Source organism: Cottoperca gobio, chromosome 17, assembly GCF_900634415.1.
Source record: "Cottoperca gobio chromosome 17, fCotGob3.1, whole genome shotgun sequence".
In the NCBI taxonomy this organism is placed as follows: domain Eukaryota; kingdom Metazoa; phylum Chordata; class Actinopteri; order Perciformes; family Bovichtidae; genus Cottoperca; species Cottoperca gobio.
The window spans coordinates 25,078,671-25,094,821 of NC_041371.1; the positions used below are offsets into that span (position 1 = coordinate 25,078,671).

A 16,151-nucleotide genomic window follows, 5' to 3' on the forward strand; every position below is an offset into this window, starting at 1 on the left:
CCTGACAAAATGTCACATTATAATTGTCTCTGAGTGCATTACCAACATCAGCCGACAACAAATAACTTCAATCAAATCAAATTCATTTATATAGCCCAATATCACAAATTACATTAATCCATTTTTTTCTGGGTGTAGATTTTGTTTCCTCCATTAAACCAGTCCATGTGTCTGCTTTTTGAGCGTTCTCTGGGTTGGATTGGATAGTCTTCCAAAGTCTTGATTTTTAAATTAGTTTTCAGATGTTATATGTAGCTAACATCTCCATATTGATCAACTATTATTTCTGAAGTATTCAGTATTAATTTCAGTCTAAAGCTAGGGGAACTCATCAGTTTAGTTCTCCTCCAGATGCTAACCACCTGGATGCAGTTATTTTTGGTCAAAAAACTAATAAATAGCCAGAGTAAGATTTGTACTCATATTTTACTGGTCTTCCCAATAGGAAGCTTCACATATTCAAGACAATGATAAAAGCACAAAGAATAAGAAATCAGCTATAAATAAAGAACAGTTAAGCAAAGCTTTATACATATAACATGAGGGGAAAGCAATGTGATGCTACAGGGGTTTATCAAAAAGAAATATTTGTGTCATTCAGTGTCAAACAGCATGCCATTATACTGCAGTGCAGTCAAAATAATACAAATGCAATACAATCAAATGTCAGGATGTATGCCATAGTTTTGTATGTGGGTAACAAATGTTCTTTTACATAAACTCAGTCCTCAACATGGCCACAAATTCACTAAGCCGGAAGAAATTAATATCTTTAACACTGGTGAATCGTTCCAAAATACTACGTTACATGGAAATAAGAAAGGCTTTCTCAGTAGCTGGTGAAACTGTAATTACTAACATGCTGCCAATAGAAGCTGATTACTAAGTGTCCAATTAAAGGAAAAATGTTTACATTTGTGGCAAGTTATTTGTATAGCCTGTTACTTGCCATCTTGAACAAGATCATCGGTATCAGTTTAATTTCTCATTTCATCATATTTCATACAGCACACAGATAGGTCAAGAACATGTTTAGCCCAGCCTAGCACAAAGACTGGGTGCAGGGGGAAACTGCTAGTCTTGGCCTATCAAAGGTCTAAAAAAAAATACACCTTCCATCCAGAGCTGAAGTTTTCTCGATGTGTTATTCTCTTGTTGGATTTGTCCCAATCTTGTGACTGTTTTGACTGTGACTTGTCTCCAGCTAAGCCTCCAGTCTCAGAAAAAAAGAATTGGCCTTTAGCTTTAGCTGCTCTGCTGCCTGTCAGCGGCCACTGTTCTTTCTGAGTGGTCATTAAGAAGTGCAGATGCTGATTATTTTCTATATCTAACACATAACAACATAAGTGGCCCTGACTACGGGCCTGGAAGAACTCCAAATTGTGTTTCACACATTTTATCTTGTGAAGAAACCAGGTGCCATGGGTTAAGGAGGTTTTTTATTCTACTAGAACACCGAAAGTCATGTCCTCATAATAAGAAGTTCAGGTTTGAGCTACGTCTTATCTCTACTCTCAACCAAGCTGGCTAGGATGAGTAAATCAGACAGCTATGGCATTGCTCTTCACTTGTGATGGAGATAGGCTAGCAGTTTCCTCCTACTTCCAATCTTTGTGCCAACCTAAGCTAAACTCATCCAGTCAGATGGCACACAAGATTTCTAAAATGTTGTTATGTTCCTTAAATAGAAACATTACGGTACTTGGTTTCACTGTTAGACAGACATTTTAGCATTATCATGTATTGGCATTGCCAGCAGAAACAATAAAATATGCAATCATTAAACGTTTCAACAATCAAGGCTCAAAAGTCATGAAGAGACACTTCAGTTATGTAGATGCAAAAATAAATAGAAGTGTGATGTTTTCTTTCCGTTCTTAGTCCAAATGATGAGGACAAAGTCATGGCTACATCTCCTTTACAGACTGTCATCCTGTCCATTGTAAATTAAGTTAAAATAAACCGCTCCACATCTCCATCTACAGCACTGTGCTGTAATAACCATGCATAATGCCATGGTGTCCATTGTCCATAAAGTTCTTAAATCCTCGAGGTTCCACAGGTGGTGACCTCACTACTACTCCCTATGCTTAGAAAACTACATACATCCTAACGTCATGTGTCCATGTTGCTGAGAGGGGTTCATATGAACCACTCCTTCTTGCTCTCGTCGATGGTTTCGGTGAAGGCCGGGTCATTGACGATGATTGCTGCGTCAGCACAGTCTGCTGACTCTGCTCCCTTGGCCTCAGTTGGTGTGGTAGGAACCTTTATGACGGAACATATGACGGATCACAAACACCATGATGCAGAGGACAGTGAATATCACCATGGAGATGATGCCTGTAATCAAAACAGAAATGGGCACATTATTTATAACAATATACTGGAAAGAGGAAAAGTGCAGTGTGATATTCTTAAAGCATCACTCACAAGAGACACAGTAATCAAACAGTAACACTCCTCATGATTAGTAAACTGCCCATGTGTCAAATCAGTGGAGTGTCTCTTAGGATTCCCAAATTATCGTCCCCATCTGAAACAGATCTTGCAGAACCTGTTGTGCATACATTCTTTTTTTTTTTTTTTTTAAAGACAAGTGATCCAAATAGGCCAAAGATAATAAGACCCACTCTAAAACAAACTAAACACTAAGAGGATGTTATTGCACTGTCCCCTTTGCTGCTTTAACACTGCCAATGTGCCCGCCCTGGGACTAATAAAGGGTTATGTTATCTTAGACATGGCTCGAATATATTAGGATCTGAGGGGACCTGTGAAGACCTGTACAGTGTTGCTTAGGTTTATGTCATCAACACGCCTGGTGAAAAACTGCTTTTGAGTAATGTACAGTTCTGTCTTAATGCAGTTACATGCAATTTATGCATTCTTGTGGGATTTCGGAGATTGCTTGGTCTTCCTCTAGTCTATGGTCTTCTGTATTTACTCTATGTATTTCCTTTCTCTGCTTTTCTATGTGTGCTGCTTTCTGACTGTCAAGATTAAAGTTGATGGAAACAGTTATTATGTGGGATGTCTGGTCTTTGTAGGTTTCAACAGTTTTTAAGGACTGTTCTCAGCTGCAGCTCTAACACTTGGTTCCTGAAAGTTAAATGAGATTTACCTCCAATTATGGCAGAGTTGCGATCCACTCCAGCACCACTGGCCTTGTCCTCATTAAAGGGGAAAACAGCTCCAGCTGTGGAAAAACATTGTTATTTGTTTGAATTGTAATCCTCCCCATTCTTTTGGACTGTGAGTTTGGCATGTTCTAATGTTACTGGAAAATATATGATGTGTCTGTCTGTATCTCTACCTGCTTCTATGTGCCAGGGGTCACTAGCAAAGGCCATAGGGGAGATGGTAAGTGGTGAGGCTCCACAGTTGGATGGGACCAGAATCCCATGGGTGCTGACGGGTGCTGCAAGGCCTGAGCGCAGTGCAGCTTTCAGCGGTGCCACGCTGTTCAACTGAACTCTTGACAGACAGCCCACAAAGCCTGGCGTGTTGTAGCGCTCGATTAGGATGGGATCAATCTGTCCTGTTTCTACAAATGACACAACAAGGGTTTTATCTTCTCTTTTAGACCATTACAAAACATACCAATCAACACAACTGAAATCCTGGCACCCAAAAGCAACCTTAAACACACTAAGTAGAAAACGGTAGTTAACATGAGATGTATTCAGAATCACTGTTTACACTACTGAGTTAGACCTTGCACTGTCCTGATATAGGCCTACCATGGAAACATGCACACAAATGTAATAGTAAATAACAATAGGCATACCTTTCAGATGGTAGCTCCGACACACACGCCACAATTGTGTGTACCTGCTGACACGTCACACTTTTGCACTTCATGGTCAAATGTAAGGAATAATCTGAGTCTACACAGCTTTGTCTCGCCATGGGGCGATGATTGTATCTGGATATGCCAGTAAGTACATGTTGAGTACATGTTATCCTGCATCACCTTACACTTGTGCTACCTCTGGCGTATTTCATGTGCATTCCAGGAACAAGTCGATCGATACTTAAGTAAGTAGATAGTAACCATTACTACTACTTACTAAAGGAATAATTCACCCACAAATTGACCAACCTGGAATTTCTGAAAAAAACTTTTTTCTTCAAAAATCAAAAACTAGAGAAAAGTTTTGATGAATTGAAGTAAATGTCGGCTGTGTTTAACGGCAGCAAAACTACTATTTCAAAATATCATGGTTTTAGTTAAAAAAGTAATGTGGAAGTAGTGAGCATAAGATTGGATAAATGAGATTGGATTATACTGCCCGAGTTTTGTGAGAGTATGTAAACGGATGTTTTGATATAGGTTAGTTAAACGCGGCCCCCATTTTCGTCATTTTATCAAGACTTTCTCTGGTTTATAACTCCCCTTGTAGAGACATGCAAAGTTTCTTCAAGAATTCAAGGGTGAATATTGATATATAAATGATCATTTTGTGGGTGAAGTAATCCTTTAAGACACTGACCATCTATTTGCAATGCCCCCAGGTTAACCCTAACCCATTGTTTTTGTTGGCTTGAGATTTGAATTTAGTCCCACTCTTCACACTTACCAAATACTTTTCCAAGAAAGATACTTTTGAGCAAGTTGAACTTGGTGTCGGAGGCCTCAGGTAGGGTGTATGTGGACACTGGGTAGTGGTCCAGCTGGAGAATATGGATGGAGGAGAGGAACAGCAATAAATCCAACTATTAACTTTAACCTCCTCTGTTGTCATTACCACGTAGAACTGTTTATCTTTTAGCGTGGGCACCCAAAATCAACAATGTATCTTTATCTTTCCCTATTCGTATGGACAATCCACAGAATGTGTAGTTAACCGTTTTCATTTAGACTCTTTATTCAGTAGAAATTTTGCCCATTTGGGTGAACAATACATTTATTTTGCCATTCTATCCATACCCTCTTCCTATTTACTTAAAACAAGAAGTAAATTATAGTCTGGAAAAATGTATTTTAACATTTTGGGAAATACCCTTACTTTTATTTAAATAGAGAGGTGAGAAATAGCATACAACTCCACCATAGAACCACAAATTGTTACATCACATGCTGTTACAGTAAAAAAAGATACATCATGTAATATGTGATATTTAGAGGTGTTGGTAGGTGTATTCTGGTACTTGGACATAGCCCGGCTAGCTGTTTGCCTTGCTTTTGGTCTTGTCTGTAATTTACACACAGACACGAGATTGATATCCATCTAAACATGTCGTTCTCAGAAAAAATCAAATAAGCCCATTTCCCATATGTTGAACTATTACTTTTATTAATTAATATGACACACTTTTCTTCTAATTATTGGCAGCATACAGTATTTGTCATAACATCGTCAGGTACTGATGTAGTGGCGGGAAGCACTAACCTGTAGTCGTATCTCCCTTAAATTCCTAGTAATGTTGACAGAGTGTGGCTGTCCGTTGGCCATGTTACGATGGTCAACATCTATGGTGTAAGGTTCTGTTAGCCCCCCAAGACTGTAGCGGATCTGGAGGGTGCCTGGATACACACAAAGAAAGATAGTTTTAACACAGGATAATAATTTAACAGCAGTTCATAAAATATATATTTTTCCCTAAATGTATTAATAAATAGAATATTGATCATGTACGATGTTGATGAGCCCACCGTTGTCTCTGAGTACCACAGCTAGGTAATCCTGAGTTCTGGAGCTGATGTAGACCAGGATGCTGGGAGCTCTGGAGGTGCTGAAGCTGAACACCAGCTCCTCCTGAGTCAGGTTGGCCTCACTAAGAACACCAACATCTGATAGGCTCTTCACCTCCTGCAACGCAAAAGTTCCTGCCTCTGGCAGAAAGTCATACCGCACCAAGGTTCCTGTCTCAAAGTAGCCGCCTACATCTAACACACACAGAAGAAGGAAGAGTAATTAAAACATCAACCTTTGTTGTTGCATCTAATCAAATCTAATGAAAGATGACATCATCTTATCTAAAATGATGTACAGTGCTGGAGGCTGTACCATCGGAGCAGAAGGGTCCATCGTACGCAGAGAGAGAGCAGTCACAGGAGTATCCATTGTACTGCTCTACACACTTCCCTCCGTTCCTACAGCGCATCCCGTAGCTGCTGCAGTGGCCCTGGCAGCCTGGATTTACCCCTGGAGTTACCTGTGCCCTCTCCTCCAGGTCAAAAGTCACACCATTTATCTTCAGAGCCCGCATGCAGCCCAGGAAACCCCTCCGACCACTTGAGGCCCCTTGAAATAAGATATAAGGCAAAGCATTAGTTTAGTGTAGGCAGAGCCCTGAAGTCTACAGCTGTTTCATTCATGCTTCACAGCCACTGGCTCATTAGCAATTGTGTGATTCATCCTCATGCAGGTGTACTGCACGGACACTTTTCACTACTTTCTTTAGAATTCGTTATTGATAACACTCTTAACAATATCTTTTTCATCACTATAGTGAATGCTACAGAGAAATTGCAGTTATATAGACATACATAGCTGCTGATACACTCTAAAGACAGGACAAAAACGAAGACAAGAGGAATACTTCAGTGGTGTATGACATGAAATGTGACAGCTGTGAAGAATAGTACAGTGCATGAGGGTATGTGTGTCTTACCAACATATAGCTCACTGTAGAACTCCAGTTTTGTGTGTCCATGTGGGGGCGTGGGTCTGACCTCTTTGTATTGTCCATTAAGCTGCAGCACCGCTTCCTTTATGTTCTTCTCAGCCTCCACACGATGCCATTGGTCATCGTTCAGAGGCACTGGCGAGTGGACACTGAGCTCCACACGCTCACTGCCAACATTAAAAGAAAAGTAGACCACCGAGCCTCCTGAGAGGAACAGGATTAAAATCATAATAAAACAGACTTCAGGATGAGATTTTCACTAAATACAAGGTCCATCCCTAATTTCTCATTTGTTTGGATTTACTCAAACCTAAATCTATTAAAAACATATGTACTTTGGGCAACTAAAGATATGTGCTTACTATTTTGGTCAACATTCCTTATTCAGTCTAGGACCCTGAGCCAAATCACAAGTATCTTATAAATCACTTCTGAAAACTCTCTTTAACCAGAGGGCCTTATCTAATTTTACAAGTTTTTAAAAATAATTATATGTGTCTTACTGTGTTTAGTTTTCTGCTTTTTACTTTTTCAGGCTTAGCTCATTATTTATCTCATAATAACAATAATTATTATTATAATATCCTCTCCAGTGTGTCCCTATGAACCTGAGAGCCTGGTGATCCTGGTAGGGTCTCCCAAGGCAAATTGGTCTCAGGCGAGGAGCCAGACTAAGAATGGTTCAAATGACCTCATGAAACAGAGGGAAAGAGAGGGTGAGACCCTGCCTGCAGGAAGCCCAGGGCCCCCGTCTGGAGCCAGGCTCAAAGGGAGGCAAAGCCTGAAGAAGCAACGTGGTGCCCATCCATCCATCCTGTGGGCCAACCACTCATGGGGAAAAAACGCTGGGGTCAGGTGCGCTGTCACACGGGTGGCAGTGATGGTCAGGGACCTTGACAGACCGCAGATCCGGGCAGCTGATCTGGGCAGCTGATCTGGGCAGCTGAGGCTGGCTCTCGGGATGTGGAACGTCACCTCTCTGTGGGGGAAGGAGCCGGAACTAGTGCGGGAGGTGGAGTGCTACCAGTAGGATCTGGTGGGCGTTACCTCTATGCACAGTCTTGGTTCAGGGAACCGTACTTCTGGATAGGGGTTGGACTCTATTCTTCTCCGGAGTTGCCCAAGGTGTGAGGCGCCGGGCGGGTGTGGGGATACTCACAAGTCCCCGGCTGAGCGCCGCTACGATGGAGTTCACGCCGGTGGACGAGAGGGTCGCCTCCCTACGCCTACTGGTTATGGAGGGGAAAACTCTGACTGTTGTCTGTGCCTATGCATCGAACAGCAGTTCGGAGTATTCGGCCTTCTTGGAAACCCTGAATGGAGTCCTGTACTGGGCTCCAGTAGGGGACTCCGTAGTTCTGATGGGAGCCTTCAACACGCACGTGGGAAACGATGGAGACACCTGGAGAGGCGTGATTGGGAGGAACGGCCTCCCTGATCTAAACCTGAACGTTGTTTGTTGTTGGACTTTTGTGCTAGTCATGGAATGGCCATAACGAACACCATGTTTGAACATAAGGATGCTCATAAGTGTACGTGGTATCAGAGCACCCTAGGCCAAAGGTCAATGATCTATTTTGTAATCGTATCATCTAATCTGAGACCGCATGTTTTGGATACTCGGGTGAAGAGAGGGGCAGAGCTGTCAACTGATCACCATCTGGTGGTGAGTTGGATCAAGGGATCTTCAACTCACATCTCCGGTGGAGCTTTTCAGGCATCCCTGTGGAGGTTGGGGGCATTGAACCTGAGTGGGCGATGTTCAAAGCCTCCATTGCTGAAGCTGTGGTGAGGAGCTGTGGTCTCAAGGTCTTAGGTGCCTCAAGGGGCGGTAACCCTCGAACACCGTGGTGGACCCTAGTGGTCAGGGAAGCCGTCCGACTGAAAAAGTAGTCCTTCCAGGTTATGTTATCCGGGAGGACTCCGGAAAAGGTTGCAGGGTATCGACAGGCTCGAAGGGCGGCAGCCTCTGCCATGGCAGTGGATGTGGAAAAAGCTATGGAGAAGGACTTTCCGTCGGCACCAAGGTGCTTCTGGAAAACCATCCGGCACCTCAGGAGGGGGATGCGGGGAACCACCCAAAGTTGTGTTCGGATACTCAGCAGTAAATTGGACTCGTTCCCAGTGAATGTTGGCTTCCGCCAGTGCTGCGCTTTATCACCAATCCTGTTTGTAATATTCATGGACAGGATATTGAGGCGTAGTCGTGGAGAAGAGGGGTTGCAGTTTGGTGGCCTGAGAAGTGAAGGAGTTCAAGTACCTGCAGAGAATCGGAGCAGCGGGGGCGTTATTGTATTTGCTTTGCCGCACCGTTGTGATGAAAAGAGAGCTGAGCCAGAAGTCAAAACTCTCGATCTACCGGGCGATCGTCGTTCCTACCCACCACCTATGGTCATGAAGGCTGGGTCATGACCGAAAAAACTAAATCACGGGTACAAGCGGCCAAAATGGGTTTTCTCAGACGGGTGGCTGGCGTCTCCCTTAGAGATAGGGTGAGAAGCTCAGTCATCCGTAAGAGACTCAGAGTAGAGCCGTTGCTCCTTTGCATTAAAAGGAGCCAGTTGAGGTGGTTCGGGCATCTAGTAAGGATGCTACCTGGGCGCCTACCTATGGAGGTGTTCCAGGTACGTCCAGCTGGGAGGAGACTCCGGGGAAGACCCAGGACTTGGTGGAGAGATTATATCTCTTCACTGGCCTGGGAACGCCTTGGGATCCCCCAGTCTCCTATTGGAGTTGTTGCCCCCACAACCCGACCCCGGATAAGCGGCAGATGATGGATGGATGGATTATTATTTGTTTCTCTTGGTTTTTCTTTTTTGACTGTAAAGCACTTTGTTAATTTATAATAAACTATGAAATAGTACCTGCCATACCAAGTGAAAAAAAACATTTCTTAAATGTACTTACAGCTCTCCTTTCATCAGTAAACACTAATCCATTCAACAACCTGGCCAAATAACACCTTATTCTGAGTCAACTAACCTAGTAAAAAGAGATTTTTAATCTCAATGAGACATATCCTGGTAAAATAAATAAATAAATAGTAACATTACTTAGTCAATTAACATAGTTAAATGATAATACTTTCTTAACCTCCTCACTTGGTTAAGTAAAAATATGTTCTTAGATGTTTGAATAGATTAGTTAAATCCAAACTTTAGCACTAAAGACATTTTTAATGGCAACTTCTAGTGGTAGTATCAAAGAAGATGCTACCACAAACATTACAAAGCACAACCTACGTATATTGTGGTGCAATATCTATCTGCATTGAATGGGTTAATCTAGGAGTGTTTAATTGTCCTCAAGAAGATTCTAAAATTGTGTGCAGTATACACACACAGACACACCTCTGAGTTCAATGTGAAGGAAGTCAATTGTTCCCAGGTTCTCCAGAAAGACGCCATGAGTGGACGAAGTCTTAAAGTAGAAGGATATGTCAGTGCTGGTTTCTCCTCTGAAGGAAGGGAAGTGGAGGTAGGAGGCAGGGCTGGTGAAGGACGCTGCATTCCAGAAGTTCCCTTCAGAAAACAACAGCAGGACATGGATAAAAAGATTATTGTGTGTTTGTGTGTTGAGTGTGTGTATTTTTTTTGAGAGAAAGAGACACTCACGGTCCCCCTGGCATTTGAGTGGCCCTATTGTCAGTTTGGCCTCAGATCCAGCTCTGCCTGTATCACCAACCACAACCTGACTGACTGGCAAATGGTCTTTATACACCAACAGGCCTGCATCCTCCCTCCTGTACACACACACACACACACACACACACACACACACACACACACACACACACACACACACACACAAATAAACAAACTATATTCATAATTATAACTGTTAATTTCAAAGTAAACACAGCTGACCTATCTACTAAAAGTGTCATCTGCATCATTTAACTGTGCATATAAAGCACTATTGTTATAACTAAGTAATTAAATCAAGAAAATAATTTCTTGCATATGTTCATTTGTTTTCCATCCAAATGGTCCCACAGAGATTTCTTTTTTTTAGAGAAACACTCTTCATTTGATAAAACTGATGTGGTGACAGGGAGTTTTTTTGGGCATTTGTTAAACAAATATGTTCCTCTTTATAAATGTTCTCACAAAAATTAACAGGTTTCAGAAGAAAACATAACTAAAATTTGAGAAGCATGCCGTCAGAGACCAACAAGAACACATATATATTAGATTGAAAACAAACCATATAAAACGGAAAGGAATAATGTAATAGTGTGCATTAACAAGGCCAGTGCTGCCAGCTGCCACAGTGAAGGTAAGGACTATTGTTCAGTGATCAAACTCTGTAACTTTAACTAGCTAACAATAGAAGTTGCAGAGCTGCTGTGCCGTGGTCCACTCACCAGGTGCGCAGGTCAGCGTCACAGTTGCAGTAGTGTTTAGGGTCAGTACAGTTGTGTTCGATACCACAAGAACACTTCTGAATGCCTGGTCCTGAGCCCCCCCAGTAAGAATGCCTCTCATTGGCTCTTCCTACCCACCAAGTAAAAGGGGCTCCATCTAAGTCAAACCAACAGCCTGGAGTCAGTTTACTTTCACATTCATTAAATCCATTTAGACTAAATGCTTTAATTTGAACATATTATTACTATGATGTACAGTACAAGTCTTATCACATCAAAACCATATATAATGCTTGTGTGTGCTTGGTAACAACAGGGTAAATAGTCAGGTAGACAGAACTGTAAATCATGTGCATCGTATCTCAACTGTTAAGAAATCTATGGTGTTCTCTATATGTAATGGAATCTTCAAACACAGTATGGCCGAAGGTTGTAACAGTACCCCAACCGCACACTTATGGTTGATAAAATGCTAATGGCGGACCACCAACAAGGAGCACACACATAAACATTTAATGTTAAATTTGCATACATAAATAAACAAGGTCTTCTCTGAGTGACTGAGAAATGACAGGTGAAGCTGTGACTTCTCTGTCTGTGATGATAATAGTACTTTACCAGGAGTGTTGAGCAGACGAGACATTCGGCAGGCGTAGGCTACATACTGGTCACAGTACTCTGCACTGCTGGTGACTGACAACACCTGGGCACACACACAAGAAGGAGACAGAGAGAGAACATATTTGTATGTGTCCTTTTATTATATACAGCAAATGTTTAATTTCTAATGGATCTTTTGTGAAAATTATTTGGACTTGATTACATTACACTAAGTAAAATATTTTTTACTAACTTTTAGATGCACCAGCATCACAGCAGTGTATTGCTAGTATAAGCTTATTCCAAACATATTATTACCTAATATTTTCTAATGTAGAATTGTCAGGTAAACATGTTAATAGAATCTGCATTCTCTCTTTTTACTATATTTAAACTTTATTTTACTTACTCTTGTGGCTGTATCCTATTACTTAGAGCACCAATGCAATACAAAAAAAACTGATCTCAACTCCAAGTGCTTCACTCTGACCACAACAAAACAAAATGTGAACAAAGTAAAATCAAGAGTGTAGTCATTGTGCACCTGTTCATCAGTCACATTGTAAGTGATCTGCAACACTGCCTTCCCCTCCTGGTCTGTACTGGTAACTGATGTCTGAGGAGATAGGTTGTTCTTCAGCGTGGTCCAAATCTTTTCCTCTATAACACCAGAAAAAATACCATCAATATTCTCCGAAATGTTTCCATATCAGTAGCGAATGTACTGCGACATTCACAAACACATGTTCTTGACTGATTTACCGACATAGGAAAACATTTTGTGGAGTGTAATAAGCACAGTTGAAAAAGATGTTGAAAGTTGAACTCAGTTTTGTGCAACATTTTGGAGCAAGCATTGAGGCTATCAAGGCTATTCTTGTCTTTTGTTCTGCTGTATTACCCAGGGCGGAATGGAAAATTTAAAGGGATTAACTTTACACCCTTTCTAGTGACATCTCACCTGTCATGTCACAGCTGACTCTGAAGGGGGCAATAGATCCACTGCCGTCCGGGTCAATCCAGTAGCTCCCTGAGTTCCTCCCCTGATGCTTATACTCTTCACAGGACTGCTGATACATCGCTACAGAGAAGACACACAGCTCAGCAGACACAAAGCAATGTTTGTGTGTGTGTGTGTGTGTGTGTGTGTGTGTGTGTGTGTGTGTGTGTGTGTGTGTGTGTGTGTGTGTGTGTGTGTGTGTGTCTATTACATGTATGGCAAGTAGCTCCAGTGTATCCAGTCCCGCTACAGTTGCAGCTGAATGTATCCCACGTCTGAGAACAGCGACCGCCATGCTCACAGTGATTAGGAACGCACCTGAAATGACACAGATGGACGGTGGAAGGAAACTCATGTGAACACAGCCAGCACAGAGCAGTTTCAAACCTACAATATTTGCTGTAAGGCACCAGAACTACCCACTGAGCCTTGATCCATTCTCTTATTTTATTACAATCTTAAGTTTATAATTGCAACTGAGTTGTATACCTGTCAATAATGGCACACATATCCAGGCTGACGTTTTCAAAGGTTCCAATGAGGCCCTGCTCCACAGCCCTGAGGTCAGCTAGATGGTCGTCTATATGGATCATCTGCATGCAGCCCTGGAACGAGCGCTGAAGGGATCGGGTGTTGGTGTGCATGAGGTTGCCTGAAGACAAGCGGAGATCAAAAGTCTGATGACTGGAGAAATACTAATAGAATGAACTTTGCTGTTCTTGACATTGGATTGTCTGTGCTGCATCTTTCTTCCACTCCCTGTCATGACTGTAGGCAACAGAAATACTGAGGTCATGAGGTTGTTAGTTAGTTATCTTTTTGAGGAATCACCTCCAAAGTAGTAGGTTCCTCCAGTCTGAATCTGGATGGGGATAGCTGTTCTGACTGTGGATGCCTCATCTCCATCAACTGTCAGCATAGCATAGTTCTCCAATGCATTTAGATGGACACTGTGCCAATGGCCATCATTCAGACCTGAACCTGTAAGGAAAAACACACTTCAGTCTATAAACTTAAAGACAACAACAATGGCATTGGCAACAACAATAACTTAGGAAAGCAGCAAAAAATAAAAAATGGAGCTAAAAGTGAAAACTAATTGAACTGAGGGCTCCTGAACTTCCATTCTGAAGACCAATGATCTGAGCTCACCTGATGAGATGTCAATACGTGTATTCTTCTTCTGTGTCACATTCATGTAGACGGTGACCTTGCCCTCGGCCAGTCCCACCTCCACCCAGCCGTCAGCCAGCGCCGTGAACATCAGCAGCCCGTTGGGGTTCCACGTCCTGAAAGACAGACTGACTGACAGAGTGTCACTGTCACTCTGACCCGGCAGCCGCAGGAAGGACGTGGAATTGAAGAAGACGGAGAAGGAGTTGGACTCAGCGCAAGAAAATGATAGGTTACGCTACAGTGGAGGAGAGAGAGAACATATTTTACCTGTGCTGTGTGTGCTAACACCTTTTAAGGAGCACTTTTTAACCGGAGCCCTGATTATGAGCTTGCCCAGTCTTGCAAGTCTTGAGTTCAATACAAATTGTAGTGTATATGTTGGTGGAAACCAAATCAGACCTAAAAAGGAGAGTGAATATTGGACTTGCATTCATGGAATGGATATAAACACAATAGTACCCCTTTCGTACCTACAAATACACTGAACAGAGAAATTCAAATCAAATGCACCCAATCAACTTTATTACAAGATGTCAAAAAGGGTTTTGTGGAGGAGAGGAAAAAGTAATAACATGGTATTTATCTATTTAGATTTATACAGCCCTATACTTTACAGCTTGTGCTGAGTCAACCGGCAACAGCTCAACTTTACCATTTGCTTTAAAAACTTGGAGGAACTAAGGAGCAGTATTGAGCTTTTATGGATCATGATGAACTATTCAAAGACTGGGAATTGAAGGCTAAAATATTTGTCCAAACCACTCAACACAGTGCACTCTAGCACCTGCTCTCACACCGCTTATCAGTCATGGGCTATAGGTATCTATATTATGCCATGTAACTCTGGAGGTCTTTACAACACAACAGCAGATTCTGTAACCAAGGTTTGAGCAAACTATCTAAATCTGTTTTCACATCATCAGTGTGAATGGCTGTACCGTTGTGCCGCCCGACTAGTTGGAAGCTAGTTGGTGGTGCACTGCTCGAAATTGCCACCGAGCGCTGCGATCAAAGTTCAAATTATTTCAACTTTGACCTCGATTGCTGCTGACCTTGCAAAGCACAACCAATAACATAACAGCTGTATGAAGCAGCACAGGCAAGAAGGGGAGGTAACCATAGAAACAAAACTAACTCGCTGTCCTACCTTGCGGTGAGCGCAGAGAACATTTCCTATAATGTGAATGTGTGGCAGCTTAATGCTTGTTAGATCAATCAGCGCAGCTGAAAGCCTATAGTCAAATCAATACCAGATTCCTTTCATTCTCTCGTCAGTGTAACCAGTTATGGACATGCTGCTGAAGAAATTATATATGTCTGGTGTGTCCAAAAGCAGTTTTACTGTCTCACAATAACCCTGTATTGTTTTCCATTCGGAAAAGTGACAGAAATATTTTACTTTAGACAAGACCCAGCCATGTTTCCATATTCTTTTGGATGTCTTAACATTAAAGATTTAGACCCTCCTTGTTGGGTAAATGCCCATCTATTTCAAAATCCATGCCCCAGTATATAATGTAATGTATAATGTAATTAATATCAGTAACACGTATAAATTGTACTATTCAGAAAAACCCCAGACTCAGCTTGCCTTTTGACCTTATGAACCAGATGTGAATTGGCATTTGTTAATCCGCATGTAGTTACTACAGAAAACATTTGTATAAAGTCCCTCCTTTTTAGAATACAGGGCTCCATGCTGCATGAATCCTCATCATAATCATCTGAGTTGTCTTCTGAAGCTTAAGTAAAGAGTGAAGTTTTCTTCACTTCCTTTGAGGGTGGTGGGGGGACTGGAGGCAATCCCAGCTGACATTGGGAAAGAGGCAGGGTACATCCTGAGCAGGTTGCAAGTCTGTCACAGGGCATACACATAATTTTTTCTTTTTGAAGAATACACTAACAAGAGTTTTCCTCAACAGATTAGAGCCCATGTGAAATGTTAATGTTTAGAAGAAAATTAAAGACTCAAAAATTCCATTTAGTATAAGCAATAAATGTTTGTTAAACACACACACACACACACACACACACACACACACACACACACACACACACACACACACACACACACACACACACACACACACACACACACACACACACACACACGGCGGCCAGAGAGCGTTGTCTTACGAAGCTGGAAATGTCCACCTTCTTCCTGCGGACCAGGTTAGTGATATTGTCTCCGTTGTAGATGATTCCCTCCATGCAGCCCACAAAGTTCTCTCTGCCTCCTGAGCTTGGTTTTGCTGATACAGGCAGCCCTCCGAAGCTGATCTGAGGACACGCAGCAAAGCAGAGCAACAAATGTACCTTGTTACAGCAAAAGAACATATGAAGTAAAGTAGCGAGTACACAATAATTAAATAG

General features: G+C 42.0%; 1 protein-coding gene across 1 annotated transcript; it reads right to left on the minus strand.

The window, feature by feature from the left end:
* Positions 1 to 407: 407 nt before the first annotated feature.
* On the minus strand, positions 408 to 16,054 carry LOC115022196 (contactin-associated protein-like 2). The gene is given in 20 exon segments (XM_029453125.1): positions 408 to 2,250; positions 2,252 to 2,343; positions 3,125 to 3,199; positions 3,317 to 3,547; positions 4,584 to 4,677; positions 5,397 to 5,530; positions 5,660 to 5,893; positions 6,015 to 6,251; positions 6,622 to 6,840; positions 9,987 to 10,157; positions 10,251 to 10,378; positions 11,003 to 11,159; positions 11,621 to 11,705; positions 12,147 to 12,262; positions 12,564 to 12,683; positions 12,814 to 12,920; positions 13,092 to 13,254; positions 13,434 to 13,583; positions 13,755 to 14,013; positions 15,915 to 16,054. Coding segments are annotated over 20 exon segments (2,955 nt in total). The 5' UTR covers positions 15,990 to 16,054; the 3' UTR covers positions 408 to 2,142.
* Positions 16,055 to 16,151: the final 97 nt, after the last annotated feature.